At 42.0% G+C, this 22724-nt stretch overlaps 1 protein-coding gene across 1 annotated transcript in view; it reads left to right on the top strand.

Moving 5' to 3' along the window:
- Nucleotides 1–22724, top strand: part of LOC111973959 (multiple C2 and transmembrane domain-containing protein 1-like) — a 285210-nt gene that overhangs the window by 100915 nt on the left and 161571 nt on the right. Inside the window, 13 exon segments of the mRNA XM_070446903.1 lie at nucleotides 667–809; nucleotides 5161–5240; nucleotides 7293–7404; nucleotides 9252–9290; nucleotides 9563–9564; nucleotides 18709–18785; nucleotides 18788–18811; nucleotides 18814–18848; nucleotides 18851–18877; nucleotides 19511–19534; nucleotides 19536–19559; nucleotides 19561–19591; nucleotides 19594–19642. Coding sequence (XP_070303004.1) covers nucleotides 667–809; nucleotides 5161–5240; nucleotides 7293–7404; nucleotides 9252–9290; nucleotides 9563–9564; nucleotides 18709–18785; nucleotides 18788–18811; nucleotides 18814–18848; nucleotides 18851–18877; nucleotides 19511–19534; nucleotides 19536–19559; nucleotides 19561–19591; nucleotides 19594–19642 — 667 coding nt within the window.

Genomic DNA, 22724 nt, shown 5'->3' with positions numbered 1-22724 from the left:
TTGGAGAGAAGATAATGGAGTGCATCAGATGACAGTGTGCTCGCGTTCAGCGGACCATAGTGACCCGGGTAGCTTCTTACAGCTGGATCATGTGTGTGTGTGTGTGTGTGTGTGTGTGTGTGTGTGTGTGTGTGTGTGTGTGTGTGTGTGTGTGTGTGTGTTGTGTGTGTGGTGTGTGTGTGTGTGTGTGTGTGTGTGTGTGTGTGTGTTGTGTGTGTGTGTGTTGTGTGTGTGTTTGTGTTTGTGTGATAAAATCTGAAATAAATCATTCTCTCTACTATTATTCTGACATTTCACATTCTTAAAATAAAGTGGTGATCCTAACTGACTTAAGACAGGGAATCTTTACTTGGATTAAATGTCAGGAATTGTGAAAAACTGATTTTAAATGCATTTGGCTAAGGTGTATGTACACTTCCGACTTCAACTGTATGTAGTAAGCAATACTCAAGGCAGCATATTGCAAACAATATTTAGTCATCATGCACCATCTTGAGCACCTTGCTTTTTCCCAGCACAAAGCACCCTTATCTAGTCAGTTTCACTCAAATCTCTTTTCACCCATTACCTACCCTCTCTCTCTGGAAAGGTCATCCTAACCCCCTCTGTCTCTCTGGAAAGGTAATCCTAACGCCTTCTTTCCTCTCTGTTGGTCTCTATTTTCAGGGACAAGTGATCCGTATGTGAAGTTTAAGATTGCGGGGAAGGAGGTGTTCAGGAGCAAGACCATCAATAAGAACCTGAACCCGTTGTGGGACGAGAGGGTCAGCCTACTAGTGGACAGCCTCCGAGAACCTCTTTATGTCAAGGTACGACTGTCTGACAGACTCTACTATGTGTCACAGTTTCTGGGTTATTTGATTGTTGTTTCCTTAGGTTACCGCTGGAGGGCTCCCTTACCCTGTTTTCGAGGTTCCAGGTTACCGTGATTATTACTTATTGGATTCACCTGTGTTTAATTACCTTCTCTGTCCACCTGGTTGCCTTGTTTCTGTTTAGACGCTAAGTAAAAGTTATGGATTTACCCTTACCTTTGCTGGCTGTGTTTCTCTGCGCCTGGGTTCGAGTTCTTCCTAGCATTATTGTTACGCTATGTTTTGGGATATTTTACCAGGGCCGTAAAGAGGGACATTTTAAGAAAGTTGAAGCTCATTTACTGCATTTCTATTCAATTAAAAAACTTTAAAATGCCATTTGGAGAACAGTAAAAACAAGCAAAAAATGACCCCAGACGTTGTCACATTGGTTGCTGTAGCTTCKTTCAGTTGATAGCATTTTTGGGGATATTGGTCAAGTTATTACTATGAATGATGAATTAATGTCTAAGCATAATTCATATTTGTTATGAATCGGGGCACCAGTCCATTATTGGACAACAATTGTCTTCTAAGATGACCTGACTTACCAATAACACTATAAGACAAAAATAGTAATAATTTATTTATCTGAAGATATATCTGATGAGCCTAATCAGGGAGAAATTTCTTAGAGTCTGACATTCTCAATTTAGATAGAGCAACATTTACACACTCAAGAGTAGACTAAACAGGTCACGCGGGTGCATACTGCGAAAGAGTATGGTCTTTGAATTGTGAATGAAAGAAGCAGGGTCAAGAAATGGTTCAATTCTAATGTTAAAGTTATAATGTTACTTAACGTTAACCTAAAGAGCTTCACATTACACTTCATGCCAACGCTGGGGGAGAGAAAGGGCAATTAGTTGTATAGTTACACTCAATAGATGGAATGGTCTTCGGTCAGATAAACAGTGCGGCCGCACCATCTGACGGTTTATTTCGGCTTCACGCAAGCTCAGAGTTCGGAGTCCTGGGTGGCTGGAGACTCAGATATGTGCGCTGATGCCGGGTAGTCCTATGCAAGGCGGCACACAGTCCAACGTAAGTTTGGTGAGAAATGCTGGTGTTCGCTGTCGATGAATGAGATCTAGACGGGATCAGCGGGATGCGAGCTGGTGATCTAGAATCCTTAGCTCTGCTTCATTGGAAAAGGGACAGCTCGTAAGAGTAAGTCCTTGGGTGGTTTGTCCAGAAGTCATCTCAACAGTCTCTGCTGACAGACAAAACATTCACTGGAAACCTACCTCAGTTATTTTATTCCCTCCATCTGGGGAGAATGTTAAAAATGTCCCCCCAAACCATACAACCCTGCTGATTGGTTCAATCGCGAAAAGGGAGAAAGAGTCATCAATGCCTCTCCCTTACCTCTCATAGGGCCTGTTTGTGCCAATTGGAGAAATGAGGAATTTGTTCATCACGTACCATACAGAAACAGTCCAATAGTGAACTCATTTAAATTTGCAATCCGTAGGTACCAAACATGCCTTGGTTAGGTAACATATTGTATGGTTACTTGTAATAAACATTTTATACCTCGTAATAACATAGGAAAACAAAATAATATAACACAACATACTTTACACTAAACACAACATTTTATGTTTTTTATGTCACTTTTAATGTGCTGTTAGAAAATGTGTTTTAGATGACATCACTGTTGAATGAGTTGACCCATTTTCTTAGAAAAAGGCTTGCCACTTTTAAAAGTGGCAAGAGGAAGTACAGTGGTAAGAAAAAGTATGTGAACCCTTTGGAATTACCTATATTCCTGCATAAATTAGTCATGACATTTGATCTAATCTTCATCTTAGTCAGAACAATAGACAAACACAGTGTGCTGGAAAGGGTGGAAAGGGTTACAAAATAATCTCTAAAAGCCTGGATGTTCATCTGTCCATGGTAARACAAACTGTCTATAAATGGAGAAAGGCCAACACTGTTGCTACTGTCCCTAGGAGTGGCCATCCTGCAAAGATGACTGCAAGATCACAGTGAGGAATGCTCAGTGAGGTTAAGAAGAATCCTAGAGTGTCAGCTAAAGACTTACAGAAATCTCTGGAACATGCTAACATAGACGAGTCTATGATACGTAAAACACTAAACAAGCATGGTGTTCATGGGAGGAAATCACAGAAGAAGCCACTGCTGTCCCCAAAAAACATTGCTGCATGTCTGAAGTTCGCAAAAGAGCACCAGGATGTTCCAGAATATTCTATGGACAGATGAAACTACAGTTGATTTGTTTGGAAGGAACACTCAACACACTTTCTCCATTCTGTGGAGAAAAAAAGGCACAGCACACCAACATCAAAACCTCATCCCAACTGTAAAGTATGGTGGAGGGAGCATCATGGTTTGGGGCTGCTTTGCTGCCTCAGGGCCTGGACAGCTTGCTATCATCGACGGAAAAATGAATTCCCAAGTTTATCAAGAMATTTTTCAGGAGAATGTAAGGCTATCTGTCCGTCAGTTGAAGCTCAACAGAAGTTGGGTGACGCAACAGAACAACGACCCAAAACACAAATCAACAACAGAATGGCTTCAACAGAAGATAATACACCTTCTGGAGTGGCCCAGTCAGAGTCCTGACTTCAACCCGATTTAAAATGCTGTGGCATGACCTCGAGAGCTGTTCACACCAGACACCCTAAGAATATTGCTGAACTGAAGCAGTTTTGTAAAGATGAATGGTCCAAAATTCATCCTGACCGTTGTGAAGGTCTGATCCGCAACTACAGAAAACATTTGGTTGAGTTTATTGCTGCCAAAGGAGGGTCAACCAGTTATTAAATCCAAGGGTTCACATACTTTTTCCACCCTACACTGTGAATGTTTACACATTGTTTTCAATAAAGACATGAAAATGTTTAATTGTTTGTGTGTTTTTAATTTAAGCAGACTGTGTTTGTCTATTGTTGTGATTTAGATGAAGATCAGATCAAATTTCATGACCAATTTATGCAGAAATCCTGTTAATTCCAAAGGGTTCACATACTTTTTCTTGCCACTGTTTGTGGATCTGGACTTTATTACCTTGTCGTATACTGGAGCGAAAAGAATTCCAGCTTGGACTCTTCCGGTTTGTTTAGACTATGTGATATAGCCCTGGATCAAGATAGCAGGCTGAATGTGGCCATATCCTGGCCCTGCTGGACAAGCCTGACACTTCAAAAAGGGACTTCTTCTGGCCAGTGGGGTCAACTAGGGTTCCTGGTCTGAAGTGAGTTGATAGGCCCCTGTCCAGTAAAAAGGGTTTGTGCTGATGTGACGTGAGGGTCAACTCCTACAGCCTATTAGCTATACAATTAGACACTACACATTAACTCACATAAACTCTGCACCAGGACTAAAAACTACAATTTAATATGTGCAGAGGGATCTGTTAGCAGAAAAAGTATTTGTTAACAAAAGGTAAACATGGGTTTTTTCAAATTTCCTGCAATTCTACACATTTTGCCATGAATTATGCCATGTTTAATATGATATCTGAGTGAGAGTGACTTTCAAAATCAATGGGTTCCCCCTGGAGGTCAGGGCCCCTGTGCACGTGCCCTGCGTGGCTGGTCGGTATTTCGGTCATAACTACTACAAGTTTAGATAGATGGCTAGACTAACTAGACTAATTTACCAATCTAAAAATGTTTTGCTGACATGGGCAAATTGAGGAAGTCAATGACTGGCATTATGTAAGTCTCTCTGGATAAAATTCTGCTAAGTGACTAACATGTCATATGTTAATGTAATATAACAAGAGGAAGACTGCACATGCAGAACTAAGTTTAGAAGTTCCACCTTGTGTATTCTACTATTCTAACTCTCAAAAGTAAGTTAAGACCCCGACTGAGTTCTAAATGTTTATTTTTTGTTGTTGTTACGGACCCGATATTAACATATTTATTTTCAAGTATTAGTGCTATCTTTGCCTACTTTGTGTAACTGTTGCCTCAAACTGAAATATGTAATTGTGACCTTTGGGAAGGTTTAATGTGGTTGTTATTAACACAGGATTCATTTCAGTGAACCTGGTGCCAGGTAATGTGAAGATGCATTGCAGTTTCAATACGAATGCATACAGTACAGTACACCTAAGCACAGTATAGGACAGTACTATGGTTGGAACAATCTGGTAACTTTCCCCAAAATCCCTGGAAGATTCCCGGAATCATGTGGGAATTAGCCGGAAATCCGAAGTCATTCAGACAGGATTTCTGGAAGACCTCGGAATTTCGGGAAAGTTATCAGATTTTGCAACGCAAGATTACAGTATGTGATCTCTGTGGTAACAGTGTGTTATGTCCTGCAGGTGTTTGACTATGACTTCGGCCTTCAGGATGACTTCATGGGTTCTGCCTACCTCTACCTGGAGTCTCTGGAACACCAGAGGTCTGGACAGACAGGGGAAACTCCTTATCTTTATACACTATATATACAAAAGTATGTGGACACCCCTTCAAATTAGTGGATTTGGCTATTTCAGCTACACCCGTTGCTGACAGGTGTATAAAATTGAGCACCATGCAGTCTCCATAAGAAACAATGGCAGTAGAATGGCAGTAGAATGTGAAGCGGAAACATCTAGGAGCAACAACAGCTCAGCCGCGAAGTGATAGGCCACACAAGCTCACAGAACGGGACCGGCGATTGCTGAAGTGCAATACTCACTACCGAGTTCAAACTGCCTCTGGAAACACAAGAGCTGTTCGTTAGGAGCTTCATGAAATTGGTTTCCATGGCTGAGCAGCCGCCCACAAGCCTAAGATCACCATGCGCAATGCCAAGCGTTGGCTGGAGTGGTGTAAAACTCGCCGCCATTGGACTCTGGAGCAGTAGAAACGTGTTCTCTGGAGTGATGAATAACGCTTCACCATCTAGCAGTCTGACAGAAGAATCTGGGTTTAGCGGATGCCAGGAGAACGCTACCTGCCCCAATGCATAGTACCAACTGTAAAGTTTGGTGGAGGAGGAATAATTGTCTAGGGCTGTTTTTCATGGTTCGGGCTAGGCCGCTTAGCGTTAGGAAATCCTAACGCTACATCATACAATGACATTCTAGACAATTATGTGCTTCCAACTTTGTCGCAACAGTTAGGGGAAGACCCTTTCCTATTTCAGCATGACAATGCCCCTGTGCACAAAGCGAGGTCCATACAGAAATGGTTTGTTGAGATTGGTGTGGAAGAACTTGACTGGCCTGCGCAGACCCCTGAACTCAACCCCATCGAACACCTTTGGGATGAATTGGAACGCTGACTGCGAGCCAGGCCTAATCGCCCAACATCAATACCCGACCTCACTAATGCTCTTGTGGAAGAATGAAAGCAAGTCCCCGCAGCAATGTTCCAACATTCTTGTGGAAAGCCTTCCCAGAAGAGTGGAGGCTGTTATAGCAGCAAAGTAGGGACCAACTCCATATTAATGSCCATGATTTTGGAATGAGATGTTTGACGAGCAGGTGTCCACATACTCTTGGTCATGTAGTGTACCTCTCATTTATCTATCTATCTATCTCTTTTTCTTTTTTCTTTCTTTCTCTCCTTCTCCCATCCTTCTCCGTGTCTTTCTTCCTGCCCTACCCCTCATCCCTCCATCTCTTCCTCCTCTTTCTCTGTCCATTTTATTATCTTACTTTCTTTCCTTCTCCCCCTCCGCCTTCTTCCCCCTCTCTCCGTCTCCTTTTCCTACTTCTCTTCTTCTCCTGCAACATAATGGACTGGATCAGAAAGAAGCATATTTTTACTCTCTCTCTTTTATCATTCTCCAACACATTATGTCTCTTTCTCTGTTTCTCTCGCTTTTGATATCTGTGTTTTTTTGTTCAATGTCACAATTCTTGTCCTTATTGGTTGATCTCTCTCTCTCTCTGTATCCCACAAATCTATCCATGTGCCCTATTTGTGTCCCCATTTTATTTGACACTTGTTTCAATGGATCTTACCCAATGCACCACTGCCCTCTAGTGTACTTCATTGGAAATGCATATTACATGTATATACATGACTATTCTTTGACAGACAACGTAAACATAAATGGTACCATAGGTCTGTCATGATACAACAGGATGTGTGAGACAACCAGAAACATTAGTTCCGGTGCTTTGGACTGATCACGATTTCGTAGGAGTTAGCATCTTTCGAATGTCAGAAGGGGAGGGAACATTTGGACCATAGACTTGCCCGTAACATGCATAGAGAGAAGGTGGAGCACTTCATTCCAATTCTTATCTCTTCTCTTAACACATATGGATCAATAACTAGAATCGAGCATCTGACCAATTACACAATACTTTAGTTCTGAGTTAACTGAGATGAGTACATGACACACACAAGTTTGCAAGTGTGTGTGCTTATGTGTGTACGTTTCTGTACACGTGTGTATTGCGTATTTGTGCGTGTGTATGTGTGCGCGGGTCACCGTGTCCTCCCTCTGCCACCTCAGGACCCTGGACGTGACCCTTGACCTCGAGGATCCCCAGTACCCCGAACATAACCTGGGAACTCTAGAGCTGGCAGTCACACTGTCGCCCAAAGAGGGAGACTTCAGGGAAGCCGTAAGTCCACTCTGTCTGTCTCTCTCTCTCTTCAGTAGCTTGACCGTCCTAAGGGAACAGGGACGACTTCTGATTGGATGTAGTGTAACTGTATTAAATTGTGTGATTTAATTTTAACAGTACTGTTATAATCCAGACAGGATGTTGTTTGTGTGAAGATATGACATCATTATCTGTCACTTTTGATGTCTTATGAGTAAAAAAAAGAAAAATGGATCACCTTTGTCAATGTTAATGAACATTATGAAATGGCTCTGACATTTAACTGTCCTTTCGTTTGGCTCAGAGGAAATGTCTCCCCAGCCAATGACAGGACTCCATAATACATTGCCGATCCAATGCTAGGTAGTCTTTTTGAGATGCTGTCAGACGAATTCTGACCTGGATACAATCCATCATTCAACTATTGGAAATAGAGACGGGAGAGGAAGCAGTTTTTTTCTGGTTCATGTACAGTCAATGAATTAAGCAGACCAGACCCAGCTTCTATTGCATTGGTGCCTATGGGAGAGCCATCCCTTAAGCAGACCGGAACTGTGACAATTATTTTTAAATGGTAAACGGCCTAAGTAAGACATCTTTATTTATTTACTATTTCTGGTGGAAAATCTATTGCAATATAGCAAAGATGGCGGGTAAATGAAGATCTCCTACTCAGGACGTTTACCATTGAATWTTTTTTTCACAGTTCCTGTCCGCTTAAGGGGTGGCTCTCCCATAGGCATCAATGCATTAGCAGCTGGATAGGCCTACTGGAAAAAATGATTTGAGCACACTGGCATAACAAAAAGGAACATGCTTTTAGAATGAAAAACAAAAACGTCCATGTTCAAAGAGAATTGTGTAACATTGCTCCTAATGATGTGCATCCTTTCCTCTGTGGATGTGCGCAATGTTTTTTATTTCATATTTATTTCTGTTCAATTATTTGTTTGGTTAATTGGACCCCTGGATGTATCATAAAGTACAAGAGGGGAGTCTTGGGGGAAATATTTTATTCTGTTTGATCTGATGTCTTATTTGGTTCTATAGTTCACAGAATCCACATTCGACAGAACAAATAAACTGTATTTAGGTTAAGCACCTTTTTGAATCGCTCAAACTGTAAAAAGGAGCACAAGGTCACAGCAACACAGCATGGATGATGATGTTCTCTATCGCCACCTACKGGGCAAGATGAAAACCTCTTCAAATCAAGGCTATGACAAACTGGATTCCAGCAACTCGGACGATTCACTTCCAAACGTTCCCATTTCAGAAATGACTCTACTACATAGTAATCAGAAACAGGAAAATAACGCTAATGCGCAGATACACACATACAAATTCCTTCGCCACCACAGGATAATCCTGGTGTGTCAGCCGGTACCAAATCGCACCCCTAACCATCCATTTGGCCCTAACCCTTCAATGTTTGCAGATCTGTAAGGTGGAAGCAATATGGTGGAAGCTCCACTACACTGTTTCTACTTACCAGACCCTTAAGATTAAATACAGTTATATAAAGGTTTAATAAAGGTTGTATAAAGGTTAAATAAAAATACAATTAAAAAAAGATCTGGAAATATTGAAGGGTTTAGTGACCGATGTGGGACTGTCTCTGTGTGTGTGTGTGTGTGTGTGTGTGTGTGTGTGTGTGTGTGTGTGTGTGTGGCCCTTGTGTGTGTACAGCACAGTAAGCCTATTTATGTGTCGTTGTGGGTGGCAGTGCTTTTTACTACTTATTTTTTGCTGCCTGTGACCCTCCACGCCCTGCTTCCTCCTGGGCTGACCTCTGACCTCAGCCCTCTGACCCCATGCAGCTCTGAGCTCTCCAGCATCCTATAACAGCTTTGTCTCATTTACAGACCATGCTTTTGAAAAGAAGCTGCAAACGATCCAGTAAGGTAATACATGGCATGTAACCTACAATACCACCTACCTACCTACCTACCTACCTACCTACCTACCTACCTACCTACCTACCTACCTACCTACCTACTCACTCTACCCACCCAAATCCCTCCGCTACCCCCACAAACCCCTCCGCTGTCCTGGGTTCAGGTGGTGACCCAGCCCCTCTTCCTCCACCTCTGTGTCCCTGTCACTGTTATCAGTTCTCACTCCACCATCTTGTATTTTCCACAAGCTGCAATATACAGACAGGTGGAACTGAGAGCAGTAATATGCTGTTGTTAGTCCAGATGGGGTCCGTGACAGTTTTGTGGCTCTTTATAGTGACCAGAAACCTAGAAAACTTATTTTGCCAATTAGCTTCAGCCGGCCGGAGTGCGACCATGGCAAAGTTGGTTTGACTTTGGATAGCCTATCTCTGTGGGGCTAGTTAGGGACCATTAATAAATTACACAATGTTAATATGTGAATATATTTTCATGTTGCACACCTTTTAGTTTTCTCATTAAATGCTTTCAATATTTGTAAATGAATTTCTACAGTTTATAGTTGGTTTGAGGTTCTTTAAACTTCTTATGGCTGCAGGGGCAGTATTGAGTAGCTTGGATGAAAAGGTGCCCAGAGGTGTCCAGAGTAAACTGCCTGCTCCTCAGTCCCAGTTGCTAATATATGCATATTATTGGATAGAAAACACTCTGAAGTTTCTAAAACTGTTTGAATGATGTCTGTGAGTATAACAGAACTCATATGGCAGGCAAAAACCTGAGAAAAATCCAACCAGGAAGTGGGAAATCAACTCATCGCCTATCGAATACACAGTGGGACAGTGGGATATAATATATCATTTTGCACTTCCTACGGCTTCCACTAGATATCAACAGTCTTTAGAACCTTGTCTGATGCTTCTACTGTGAAGTGGGGCCGAAGGAGAGGGGATTGAGTAAGGTCTATCATGAGCTGAACATGCGCTGACCATGCGCGTTCATGTGAGAGCGAGCTCTGTTCTATCGCATTTCTGAAGACAAAGGAATTCTCCGGTTGGAACATTATTGAAGATTTATGTTAAAAACATCCTAAAGATTGATTCAATATATCGTTTGACATGTTTCTACTGACTGTTATGGAACTTTTTGACATTTCGTCTGCTTTTAGTGAACGCGCTTCGTGACTTTGGATTTGTTTACCAATCGCGCTAACAAAAGTAGCTATTTGGACATAAATGATCGACATCACCGAACAAATCAAACATTTATTGTCGAACTGGGATTCCTGTGAGTGCATTCTGATGAATATCATCAAAGGTAAGTGAATATTTATAATGTTATTTCTGACTTGTGTTGACTGCACAATATGGCGGGTACCTGTATGGCTTGATTGGGCTCTGAGTGCCGACCTCAGATTATTGCATGGTTTGCTTTTTCTGTAAAGCTTTTTTGAAATCTGACACAGCGGTTGCATTAAGGAAAAGTGGATCTAAAATTCCATGTATAACATTTGATCTTTGATCAACGTTTATTATGAGTATTTCTGGAAATTGATGTGGCTCTCTGCAAAATCACCGGATGTTTTTGGAACTAATGAACATAACGCGCCAATGTTTACTGAGATTTTTTTATATAAATATGAACTTTACCGAACAAAACATACATGTATTGTGTAACATGAAGTTCTATGAGTGTCATCTGATGAAGATCATCAAAGGTTAGTGAATAATTGTATCTCTATTTCTGCTTTTTGTGACTCCTGTCTTTGGCTGGAAAAATGGCTGTGTTTTTCCGTGATTTGGCCCTGCGCCCTGCACTTTCACTTGCTGTTGTCATATCGATCCCGTTAACGGGATTGCAGCCCTAAGAAGTTTTAAGAGGTTAAGTCATTGAAATTTGGAGATATTGAAATTTTWWATATTGTCCCATGTACCCTGCATAATTTACTGATGGTCCTTAACTAGCCCCATAGGGATATCCAAAGTTAAACCAAATTTACCATGTTCAGTTGGCGATCGTCGCATGCAGAATTGATGTTTACTTGGGTTCTGCCTGCTGTGGGCATGTGGGCAGGGTTGAAATAAACCCAACCCAAGGAAAACTGTTACAACCTAGTTCCTAACATCTCGCAAATCTCAGTTGTGTACAATACTGACTTTACGACTTTACGATACGATACGATATTTGAACTTTGTAGTCAAGTTTGACATTAGAAAAAAAGAAATTGTTTCATATCAATAACACAAAGGCTATTTTCAGCAAGAGATGTCGTTTTTTTGGTTCAGTTCCTCTTTAAGTTGAATGTATAGACTGTGATTTCATAGTGAAATATGGAACAAAGATGACTATCAATCATGGTTATCAGTTACGCTTAATGGTTACGGTTATCCGTTAGGATTGTTCAGTTATGATAGTTCAGTTATGGTTGTTCAGTTAACATCTCAGAAACATCTGTCCCTCAATGGTCTTAGTTTGGGGATTGTGGATAGTCCTGGGCAAGTTTGAACACATCTGAAAAAGGGGAAAAGAGTAAGATGCGAGAGAGCGAGAGCCTTTGAGAATGGGGGGGATAGTTTTAGAGGTGTGTGTATGTGTGTTGGAGGTTTACTTGCTGTCAAGCCAGATCTCCCATGTCTGTCTGAGACCCCTTTATCTCATGATGCCTGGCAGATTGACCCTTGACCTATCATTTCTCTCCATGTTCCTCATCTTTGCTCTCTCTCCTTCACAACAGAAGGCATGCTGGTCCAGGGTCTGCTTTTCCCTCTCATTGGCCCATGCATGTGGCACATGTCCATATCTGTAGCCTATGGATATTCATGTTCCAAACTTTGTCCTGTTTGTCCTTAATGCCTCTCCGTGCCATAGCAACCCTTAGGTGGTCCACAGCAGTAGGCTTATATCGCTATCTCATTTTAATCCAAACCCATGGACTCTCGAGGACAAACAACAACTTGTGACATTTTCTCAGTGTTTCTGAGAGCAGCACTCTTGATCTGGAGGCATGTACAGTACTTGAGTACAGTTGAGTAAAAGTTAGAGTTTGTAAAGATATAGAGATACAGAAACATTTGTTTTGAGCGTGTCTCTGGTTGGAGTAGTGCGGACGTCCTGCTGTAGTGCTTCCCCCAAACCATCCCTTTGAAGCTCCAAACTGGGCCATCCCGCCTGTGACTCGGGAATTATCTCCAGCGCTAACAAACTAGTGCACTTCCCCACCAAGCACCACTCCTCCTGGGTGTCTGCCTGGCTCCCTCTCTTTCTCCATGGTTATTTATATACCCTCTTCTCTTTAATCAAGCCATTAATGCTGGACTCAATACATGCAAACAATGCAAGAACCACTGTGGGATAATTATAACACTAAAATTGTTGAAATCCACTTCCTTTCAAGTCCAGAAAAGCCAACACACCCCTCTTATTATCGCACTGTGTTCTTTGCCCCAGAAGTTAAAGAGTTCAATCACACATGGCTTTTGTATTAGCCTGTGTACTGAGTATATGATGTACAATTATAATTCATATGCTTTGTTTAACTGATTGAACCAACTTTTTTTTGTACTTATAATTGTGTGGTTTTCTTATCAGCCCTTTTGGGCTTCCAACCTCACCTGCACACAATGTTTTGTATTTCACTTATTTTCTTTGGTGTGAATAAATAAAAACGAAACACCTTAAAACCTATATGAGCTCCTAAATTGTTTATTTTCATTAAGGAATTAAGGAATTAAGGAATTTCAACCCAACACTTCTCCTCATCGTGTCTTTCCCTGCTCTACTTTGACATGTTGATGAGGATGATTCCTAATCAAAATCGACCATGGGTTTTTACATATAAAAAMAATTAATGATTTCACCTGTCACGAACGTCGTCAGGGTGAAAATGACCGGACCAAGGTGCAGCGTGGTGAGCGTACATTTCTTTATTTTGAATGTCGCCAACAAAAACAAGAAACAATAAGAAAACGAATGTGAAGCTGAATAGGGCTATACAGGCCACTAATACAGACAACTACCCACAACTAAGGTGGCAAAACAGGCTGCCTAAGTATGATTCCCAATCAGAGACAACGATAGACAGCTGTCCCTGATTGAGAACCATACCCGGCCAAAACATAGAAACAGAAAACATAGAAATAAAGGAACTAGACTGCCCACCCTAGTCACACCCTGGCCTAACCAAAATAGAGAATAAAAGCCTCTCTATGGCCAGGGCGTGACATCACCTTTATTTAACCAGGAAGGCCAGTTGAGAACAAGTTCTCATTCACAACTGCGACCTGGCCAAGATAGAGCAAAGCAGTACGACACAAACAACACAGAGTTACACATGGAATAAACAAACGTACAGTCAATAACACAATATGATGGATATGTAGCAATGATGGTGTGAGGGATATGAGATAATGAGGGTTATGTAGCAACACAAGTTTTTTTTAGGAGGAGTTAGCTAGCATAGCGTAGCGCCCTTCACCATTAGCATAACAGCATAGTGTAGACTATCTGGACTCACTGTACAGTAGTGGGAGTAGGCCAGAGGAGGCTGGTGGGAGGAGTTTTGGAGGATGGGCTCATTGTAATGGCTGGAATGGAATAGTATTAAACACATCAAACAGGCTTCTGTATAGGTGGTAGTATCACACAGAGCCCAGCACTCATTGTTTCATGTCTGGAGAATGGAAATGAAGAGGGCTTCGTCTCCACATCAAAGCGCCGGTGCTTGTGCGCCAGGGTTTGTTCAAAGTTTAATGAAATTCACTCCAAAACAAACAATATGTTAATGAGGCTCCTCCAAACAAGGCATGGAGACAGTGAGATATCTCGTAGAGATGTGTTTGTTTGACAAATATGTACCGACTGCTTTGTTTTTTGTTCCCCCTCCCCCCCGCACATGCGAGCAATAGCAGTGTGACTCCTGTCGAGGTTAAATTAGCCTGTAAGCCATTAGTAAACGGTTAACAATGGGTTTTAATCTGAGAGGGGAGGAGCAGCAAATCTGAATAATGCTGTCAGTGGTACAGCTCAATGGGGTTTACTACAGTGAGTTAATGTTGTCAGTGGTACAGCTCAATGGGGTTTACTACAGTGAGTTAATGTTGTCAGTGGTACAGCTCAATGGGTTTACTACAGTGAGTTAATGCTGTCAGTGGTACAGCTCAATGGGGTTTACTACAGTGAGTTAATGTTGTCAGTGGTACAGCTCAATGGGGTTTACTACAGTGAGTTAATGTTGTCAGTGGTACAGCTCAATGGGGTTTACTACAGTGAGTTAATGTTTGTCAGTGGTACAGCTCAATGGGGTTTACTACAGTGAGTTAATGTTGTCAGTGGTACAGCTCAATGGGGTTTACTACAGTGAGTTAATGTTGTCAGTGGTACAGCTCAATGGGGTTTACTACAGTGAGTTAATTGTCAGTGGTACAGCTCAATGGGTTTTACTACAGTGAGTTAATTTGTCAGTGGTACAGCTCAATGGGGTTTACTACAATGAGTTAATAGTGTCAGTGGTACAGCTCAATGGGGTTTACTACAGTGAGTTATGTTGTCAGTGGTACAGCTCAATGGGGTTTACTACAATGAGTTAATGTTGTCAGTGGTACAGCTCAATGGGGTTTACTACAGTGAGTTAATGTTGTCAGTGGTACAGCTCAATGGGGTTTACTACAGTGAGTTAATACTGTCAGTGGTACAGCTCAATGGGGTTTACTACAGTGGTTAATGTTGTCAGTGGTACAGCTCAATGGGGTTTACTACAGTGAGTTAATGTTGTCAGTGTAAGCTCAATGGGGTTTACTACAGTGAGTTAATGTTGCCAGTGGTACAGCTCAATGGGGTTTACTACAGTGAGTTAATGTTGTCAGTGTACAGCTCAATGGGGTTACTACAGTGATTAATGCTGTCAGTGGTACAGCCAATGGGGTTTACTACAGTGAGTTAATGTTGTCAGTGGTACAGCTAATGGGTTTACTACAGTGAGTTAATGCTGTCAGTGGTACAGCTCAATGGGGTTTACTACAGTGAGTTAATGTGCAGTGGTACAGCTCAATGGGGTTTACTACAGTGAGTTAATGTTGTCAGTGGTACAGCTCAATGGGTTTACTACAGTGAGTTAATACTGTCAGTGGTACAGCTCAATGGGGTTTACTACAGTGAGTTAATGTTGTCAGTGGTACAGCTCAATGGGTTTACTACAGTGAGTTAATGTTGTCAGTGGTACAGCTCAATGGGGTTTACTACAGTGAGTTAATGTTGTCAGTGGTACAGCTCAATGGGGTTTACTACAGTGAGTTAATGTTGTCAGTGATACAGCTCAATGGGGTTTACTACAGTGAGTTAATGTTGCAGTGGTACAGCTCAATGGGGTTTACTACAGTGAGTTAATGTGTCAGTGGTACAGCTCAATGGGGTTACTACAGTGAGTTAATGCTGTCAGTGGTACAGCTCAATGGGGTTTACTACAGTGAGTTAATGTTGTCAGTGGTACAGCTCAATGGGGTTTACTACAGTGAGTTAATGCTGTCAGTGGTACAGCTCAATGGGGTTTACTACAGTGAGTTAATGTTGTCAGTGGTACAGCTCAATGGGGTTACTACAGTGAGTTAATGTTGTCAGTGGTACAGCTCAATGGGGTTTAGTACAGTGAGTTAATGCTGTCAGTGTACAGCTCAATGGGGTTTACTACAGTGAGTTAATGCTGTTAGTGGTACAGCTCAATGGGGTTTACTACAGTGAGTTAATGTTGTCAGTGGTACAGCTCAATGGGGTTTACTACAGTGAGTTAATACTGTCAGTGGTACAGCTCAATGGGGTTTACTAATAGTGAGTTAATGCTGTCAGTGGTACAGCTCAATGGGGTTTACTACAGTGAGTTAAATGCTGTCAGTGGTACAGCTCAATGGGGTTTACTAACAGTGAGTTAATGTTGTCAGTGGTACAGCCTCAATGGGGTTTACTACAGTGAGTTAATGTTGTCAGTGGTACAGCTCAATGGGTTTACTACAGGAAAGTGGTTAAAAATGGGGTTGTCAAGTTGGGTACAGCTCAATGGGGTTTACTACAGTGAGTTAATGTTGTCAGTGGTACAGCTCAATGGGTTTACTACAGTGAGTTAATGTGTCAGTGGTACAGCTCAATGGGTTTACTACAGTGAGTTAATGTTGTCATGTGGTACAGCTCAATGGGGTTTACTACAGTGAGTTAATACTGTCAGTGGTACAGCTCAATGGGGTTTACTATAGTGAGTTAATCTTGTCAGTGGTACAGCTGAATGGGGTTTACTACAGTGAATTAATTTGTCAGTGGTTTTAGGTCAGCTCAATGGGGTTTACTACAGTGAGTTAATGTTGTCAGTGGTACAGCTCAATGGGGTTTACTACAGTGGAAGTTTAATGCTGTCTGTCAGTGGTACAGCTCAATGGGATTTACTACAGTGCCTTCAGGAAGTATTCACACCGCTTCACTTTTTCCACATTTTGTTGCGTTACAAGGTGGGATAATAATGGGTTCAATTGTTATTTTTTGTCAACTACTTACACAAAATAGTCTGTAATGTCAAAATGGAAGAAAAGTTCTAACACTTGAATAAATAAGTATTCAATCTCTTGAATTAATACATATGATTACAGCTGTGAGTCTTTCTGGGTAAGTCTCTAAGACCTTTGCAAAACTTGATTGCACATTATTCTTTAAAACATTCTTCAAGCTCTGTCAAGTTGGTTGTTGATCATTGCTAGACAGCCATTTTCAAGTCTTGCCACAGCCATTTTCAAGTCTTGCCATAGCCATTTTCAAGCCTTGCCATAGCCATTTTCAAGTCTTGCCACAGCCATTTTCAAGTCTTGCCATAGCCATTTTCAAGTCTTGCCATAGATTTTAAAGCCAAGTTATGTCAAAGCTGTAACTAGGCCACTGGGTTKTCCTCTAGGATTTTGTCTGTGCTTAGCTCTAAACTCCCTAGTCCTTACCTATAACATGATGCAGCCATCACAATGCTTGCAAATATGTTTACTTTAGTGCCTTATTGCAAACAAGATGCAGTTTTTGGACATTTATTATTCTGTACAAACTTCCTTCTTTTCACTCTGTCGTTTAGTTTAGTTTTGTGGAGTAACTACAATGTTGTTGATCAATCCTCAGTTTTCTTGTATCACTGCCATTCAACTCTATAACTGTTTTAAAGTCACCATTGTCCTCATGGTGAAATACCTGAGCAGTTTTCTTCCTCTCCGGCAACTGAGTTAGGAAGGACACCTGTATCTTTCTAGTGACTGGGTTTATTGATACACCCATCCAAAGTGTAATTAATAACTTCACCATGCTTCACCAATAGGTGCACTTCTTTGCGAGGCATTGGAAAACTTCCCTGGTATTTGTTTTTCAATCTGTGTTTGAAATTCACTGCTCGACACAGAGATGAGGTAGTCATTCAAAAATCATGTCCATGCAACTTACAGTATGTGACTTGTTATGCAAATGTTTTCTCTTGAACTTATTTAGGCTTTCCATAACAAATGGGTTGAATACTTATTGAATCAAGACATTTCAGCTTTTAATTTTCAATTAATGTGTAAACATTTCTAAAAACACTTTGACACAAAATCTACATTTTACCCATTTAAAATTCAAGGTGAAAGCWATGATCCCTTATTCATGTCACTTGTTAAATCCACTTCAATCMGTGTAGATGAAGGGGAGGAGACAGGTTAAAGAAGGATTTTTAAGCCTTGAGACAATTAAAACATAGATTGTGTATCTGTGGGATTTAGAGGGTGAATGGGCAAGACAAAATATGTAGGTGCCTTTGAACAGGGTATGGTAGTTGGTGTCAGGCCACCGGTTTGAAGAACTGCAACGCTGGCTGCTGGGGTTTTCAAGCTCAACAGATTCTCGTGTGTATCAAGAATGGTCCACCACCCAAAGGACATCCAGCCAACTTGGCACAACTGTGGGAAGCATTGGAGTCAACATGGGCCAGCATCCCTGTGGAACACTTTCGACACCTTGTAAAGTCCATGCCCCAACGATATGAGGCTGTTCTTATGGCATAAGCGGGGTGTAACTCAATATTAGGAAGTTATTCCTAATGTTTGGTATACTCTGTGTATATCGCTATGGTACAGGGGTGATCCACAGCATGTTGGACAAACTTTGAACCAGGAGCTGACTCTACTCACATGTTCTGTGTTTGACTGTGTGTTTGTTCCTTTGCCTGCATCTCTTTGTATGGTCTCCATGTCTGTCCTGTGTTTGTATTGCTGTGTGTCTGCAGGTAGAGTACTATGATTGATTGTCACGATTCAGAAGTTGGAATCCTATTGAGAATTTCTCTGTTTCTGTGTGTGTGTGTGTGTGTGTGTGTGTGTGTGTGTGTGTGTGTGTGTGTGTTGTGTGTGTGTGTGTGTGGTGCTGTGTGTGTGTGTTTTTTTAGCAGCAGCATTGAGTCATGGTTGTCAGATGTCCACAGGAAAGCTCAGCTGTGGAGAGGTATAGTGAGCATCAGTCTGATCGGGCTCGTGACCTCCAGCCTATGGACGCCACGGCTTCAGTGACCCCTACGTCAAGTTCAGAACTGGGGCCATCAGAAATACAAGAGCAAGGTACCTCCCCAGCCTTATCACACTGTACCCAACACACCCACTTCCTAGACAATTCTTAGCTATCAATCAATCAAAGTCAGCAGACTTTAGCATTAGATGATAGATCAATCAAGCGTCTTTTTTTACAGCTACCATCAGACATGGAATGCACGCAATGTGCTTTACAAGAAACTATCAATGTAAAGTAAATATTTTACTACACAACAAACATAACGACAAAAAACAAAGAAATGACACAACTGAAAAAAGCCCTAAGGAAGCCAAGCGAAAGAAGATGTTTTTTCAGTTAATCATGTCAGATGCTAACATTAGTGGTATTTGTTTTAAATAATCACACACAAATACAAAGAAATAAGACATGTTTACGCATTTCACTGTCACTTGGTGCTGGTGACAAATACAACTTGAACTTGAACCATGATAAGGAAATGCCTGCCCCACACGACACAACTGACCGCAACGCACACACACAACACACCACACACACACACACCACACACACACACACACACACAACCCAACCACACACACACACACACACACACACACACACACCACACACACACACACACACACACACACACACACAACACCACCACACAGATGCACACCATTTGTGTGCTTCTTCCACAGACGATACCCAAGACTCTGAACCCGCCAGTGGAGAGAGCAGTTTGACTTCCCATCTTTATGAGGAGCAGGGGGGCTTCATCGACATACCGTCTGGGACAAAGACGCAGGCAAGAAGGACGACTTCATGGGCAGGTGGCTTTACACACACACACACACACACACACACACACACAACACACACCACACACACACAGACCACACACACACACACACACACACACACACACACACCACCCACCCCACCACCCACCACCCACCCACCCACACACACACCCACACACACACACACAACACGCTTATACACACTCATAACACACACACATACACTTGCATTCATATGCTCTAAGGGTCTGCCGTGTGTGTGTTTAGTTGACGTTGAGATTTCCTCTTGGGCTGCAAGTGACACTGAATTTGAGGGTCGCAGTCATACAGGACCGTTAGCCTGACTTTACATCCGCTACTGTTGTGTTTGTGTCTATTTAGTGTGTGCGTGTGTGTTTGTCTGACAAGTCCCACACTAAGTCTGAAAGACAGGAGGCTAATTAGCTCAGAGAGGAGAATTGGAGGAGCTGGTAGTGTCCTCTTCCTGTGAGCTAGTGTCTATTGTAATTGGCTGTTCCCCTCCTTAAATAAACCCATTCTGTTCCAGACCACTGAGGTCTACTGACAGGGTCATTACACACACACACACACACATGCACACACACGCGCACACACACACAACACACACACACACACACACACACCACACACACACCACACACACACCACACCACACACACACACACACACACACACACACACAAACCAGTGAGCCCTGCCTGCTTCCTATTGCACGAGTAACTTGACATGACACTGGACTGACAGAGAGACGGAGAAGAGGGAGGGAGAGATGGAGAGAGGTTTTCCTCTGTCTACCTTCTCAATGGAGGCTGTGCTCACTGAGCCTGTACTTTGTCAAGGTTTTTAAAGGTTTGATCAGTAACCATGGTCAATAGTTTAGCCACGGTGTACTGTTGATTTAGGGCCAGATAGCACTGCATTTTGCTTTGCAATGTAGTTTTGTTTTGACTGTGTGTAATTTGTTTTATTCTGATCGTTTGGTGTTTAGTCCTGAGGCTTCAGTGTTTAGTAGAACAGGTTTGTGAACTCAGCCCCAGGACCAGCTGGATGAGGGGACTCTTTTCTTTGCTCAGCTCTTGGCATTGCAGGGCTTGGTAATGATATGAGAAGGGGTCACTGTATTCAGATGTTTCCAAAACTTCATTGATATTTTCTTTGTTTTTATTATTAGTGGATATTGGCCTAATTCTGCCCTGCATGCATTGTTGGTAGTTTTCCTCTGGACATGTAGGATAATCTTACAGAAGTTTGCATGCTGGGATTCAATGGGGTGTTTGTCCAATTTGGTGAAATCTTGTTTTGCAATTTGACCCCACACCTCGCTGCCATAAAGTGCAATTGGTGCAATGACGCATTCAATTAGTTTTAGCCAAATTTTAATAGGTATTTCAATTTCAATTTGTTTTTTAATGGCGTGTGTCACGTTCCTGACCTTATTTCCTTTATTTTGTCTTTGTTTAGTATGGTCAGGGGGTGAGTTGGGGTGGGCATTCTATGTTATGTGTTTCTATGTTGGGTTCAATGTATTACATTTACATTACATTTTAGTCATTTAGCAGACGCTCTTATCCAGAGCGACTTACAGTAGAGTGCATACATTTTTTTATTACATTTTTTTWATTTTTTTWATTTACATACTGAGACAAGGATATCCCTACCGACCAAACCCTCCCTAACCCGGGCGACGCTATGCCAATTGTGCGTCGCCCCACGGATCTCCCGGTTGCGGCCGGCTGCGACAGAGCCTGGGCGCGAACCCAGCCCAGCCTGGGCGCGAACCCAGAGACTCTGGTGGCGCAGCTAGCACTGCGATGCTAACTGCGATGCAGTTAGCCTGATATGGTTCTCAATTAGGGTCAGGTGTTTTACGTTTCCTCTGATTGAGAACCATATTAAGGTAGGCTGTTCTCACTGTTTGTTTGTGGGTGATTGTTCCTGTGTCAGTGTTTGTGCCAMACGGGACTGTTTTCGTTCGTTTCGTTTATTTCATTCGTGTGTTCCTTCCTGTTCGTGCGTTCATGTTATATGTTCACAAGTTCAGGTCTGTTCACGTCGTTTATTGTTTTGTAGTTTGTTTAAGAGTTTTTTCGTCTGTCTTAAATAAACAAATATGTATTCAACCCACGCTGCTTTTTGGTCCGATCCATGCTCCTCTTCAGAAGAGGAGAAAGACGAGCGTTACAGCGTGGAATGCCCTGCGTGCTTTCTCTCTCAGTTCATTCCCTGCATTAAGGTGTCCAGTTGAGCTTATTTTGAAACCTAAATAATTGTAGTGTGTGCAGTACTCTATATATTTTGTACCAATTGAGAACTTTGGTCTAATTTCCTGAGATCTGGATCTTCTCTGGAAAATCATTATTTTAGTCTTTTGGGGGTTTACTGCCAGGGCCCAGGTCTGGCAGTACTGCTCTAGCAGGTCCAGGCTCTGCCGTAGGCTATGTGCTGTGGGTGACAGCAGGCATAGGTCAGTTGTGAAGAGTAGGCATTTAACCTCTGAATTGTGGAGACTAACATCAGGGGCTGAGGATTTTTCTAGAATAGTGGCCAATTCATTGATGTAAATATTGAAGAGTGCAGGGTTCAGATTGCAACCCTGGCGAAGGCATCGCCCCTGGTTAAAGAATAGTTTTTTTCTTGCCAATTTTGATGCTGCACATATTGCCAGTATACATTGATTTAATTATGTCATGTGTTTTACCCTCTACACCCCTTTCAATAACTTTGTAGAACAGTCCTGAATGCCAAATAGAATCAAATGCTTTTTGGAAGTCGATAAAGCAAGCATACATTTTGGTATTATTTTGGTGGACATATTTATGTATCAGACGGGCGGCTCTAATGGCTCGTGGTAGGGTGTAAATATGATCAGTTGTGCAATGTTTTGGTATAAATCTAATTTGGCTTTTACTCAAGACATTGTGCTTATTAAGGAAGTTTAGAACTCTTATATTTATAATACTACAGAAAACCTTCCCCAGGTTACTGTTCACACAAATGCCTCTAATTGTTAGGGTCAAATTTGTCTCTGTAACGGCTTTCTTCCAAGGGTGAATGAGAGGACCAAAATGCAGCGCGGCTAGTGTTCAACATG

Source organism: Salvelinus sp. IW2-2015, linkage group LG15, assembly GCF_002910315.2.
Source record: "Salvelinus sp. IW2-2015 linkage group LG15, ASM291031v2, whole genome shotgun sequence".
NCBI classification, from domain to species: Eukaryota; Metazoa; Chordata; class Actinopteri; order Salmoniformes; family Salmonidae; genus Salvelinus; species Salvelinus sp. IW2-2015.
Note: the sequence above shows the minus strand (reverse complement) of the source record. Positions and strands in the feature narration are given on the sequence as shown.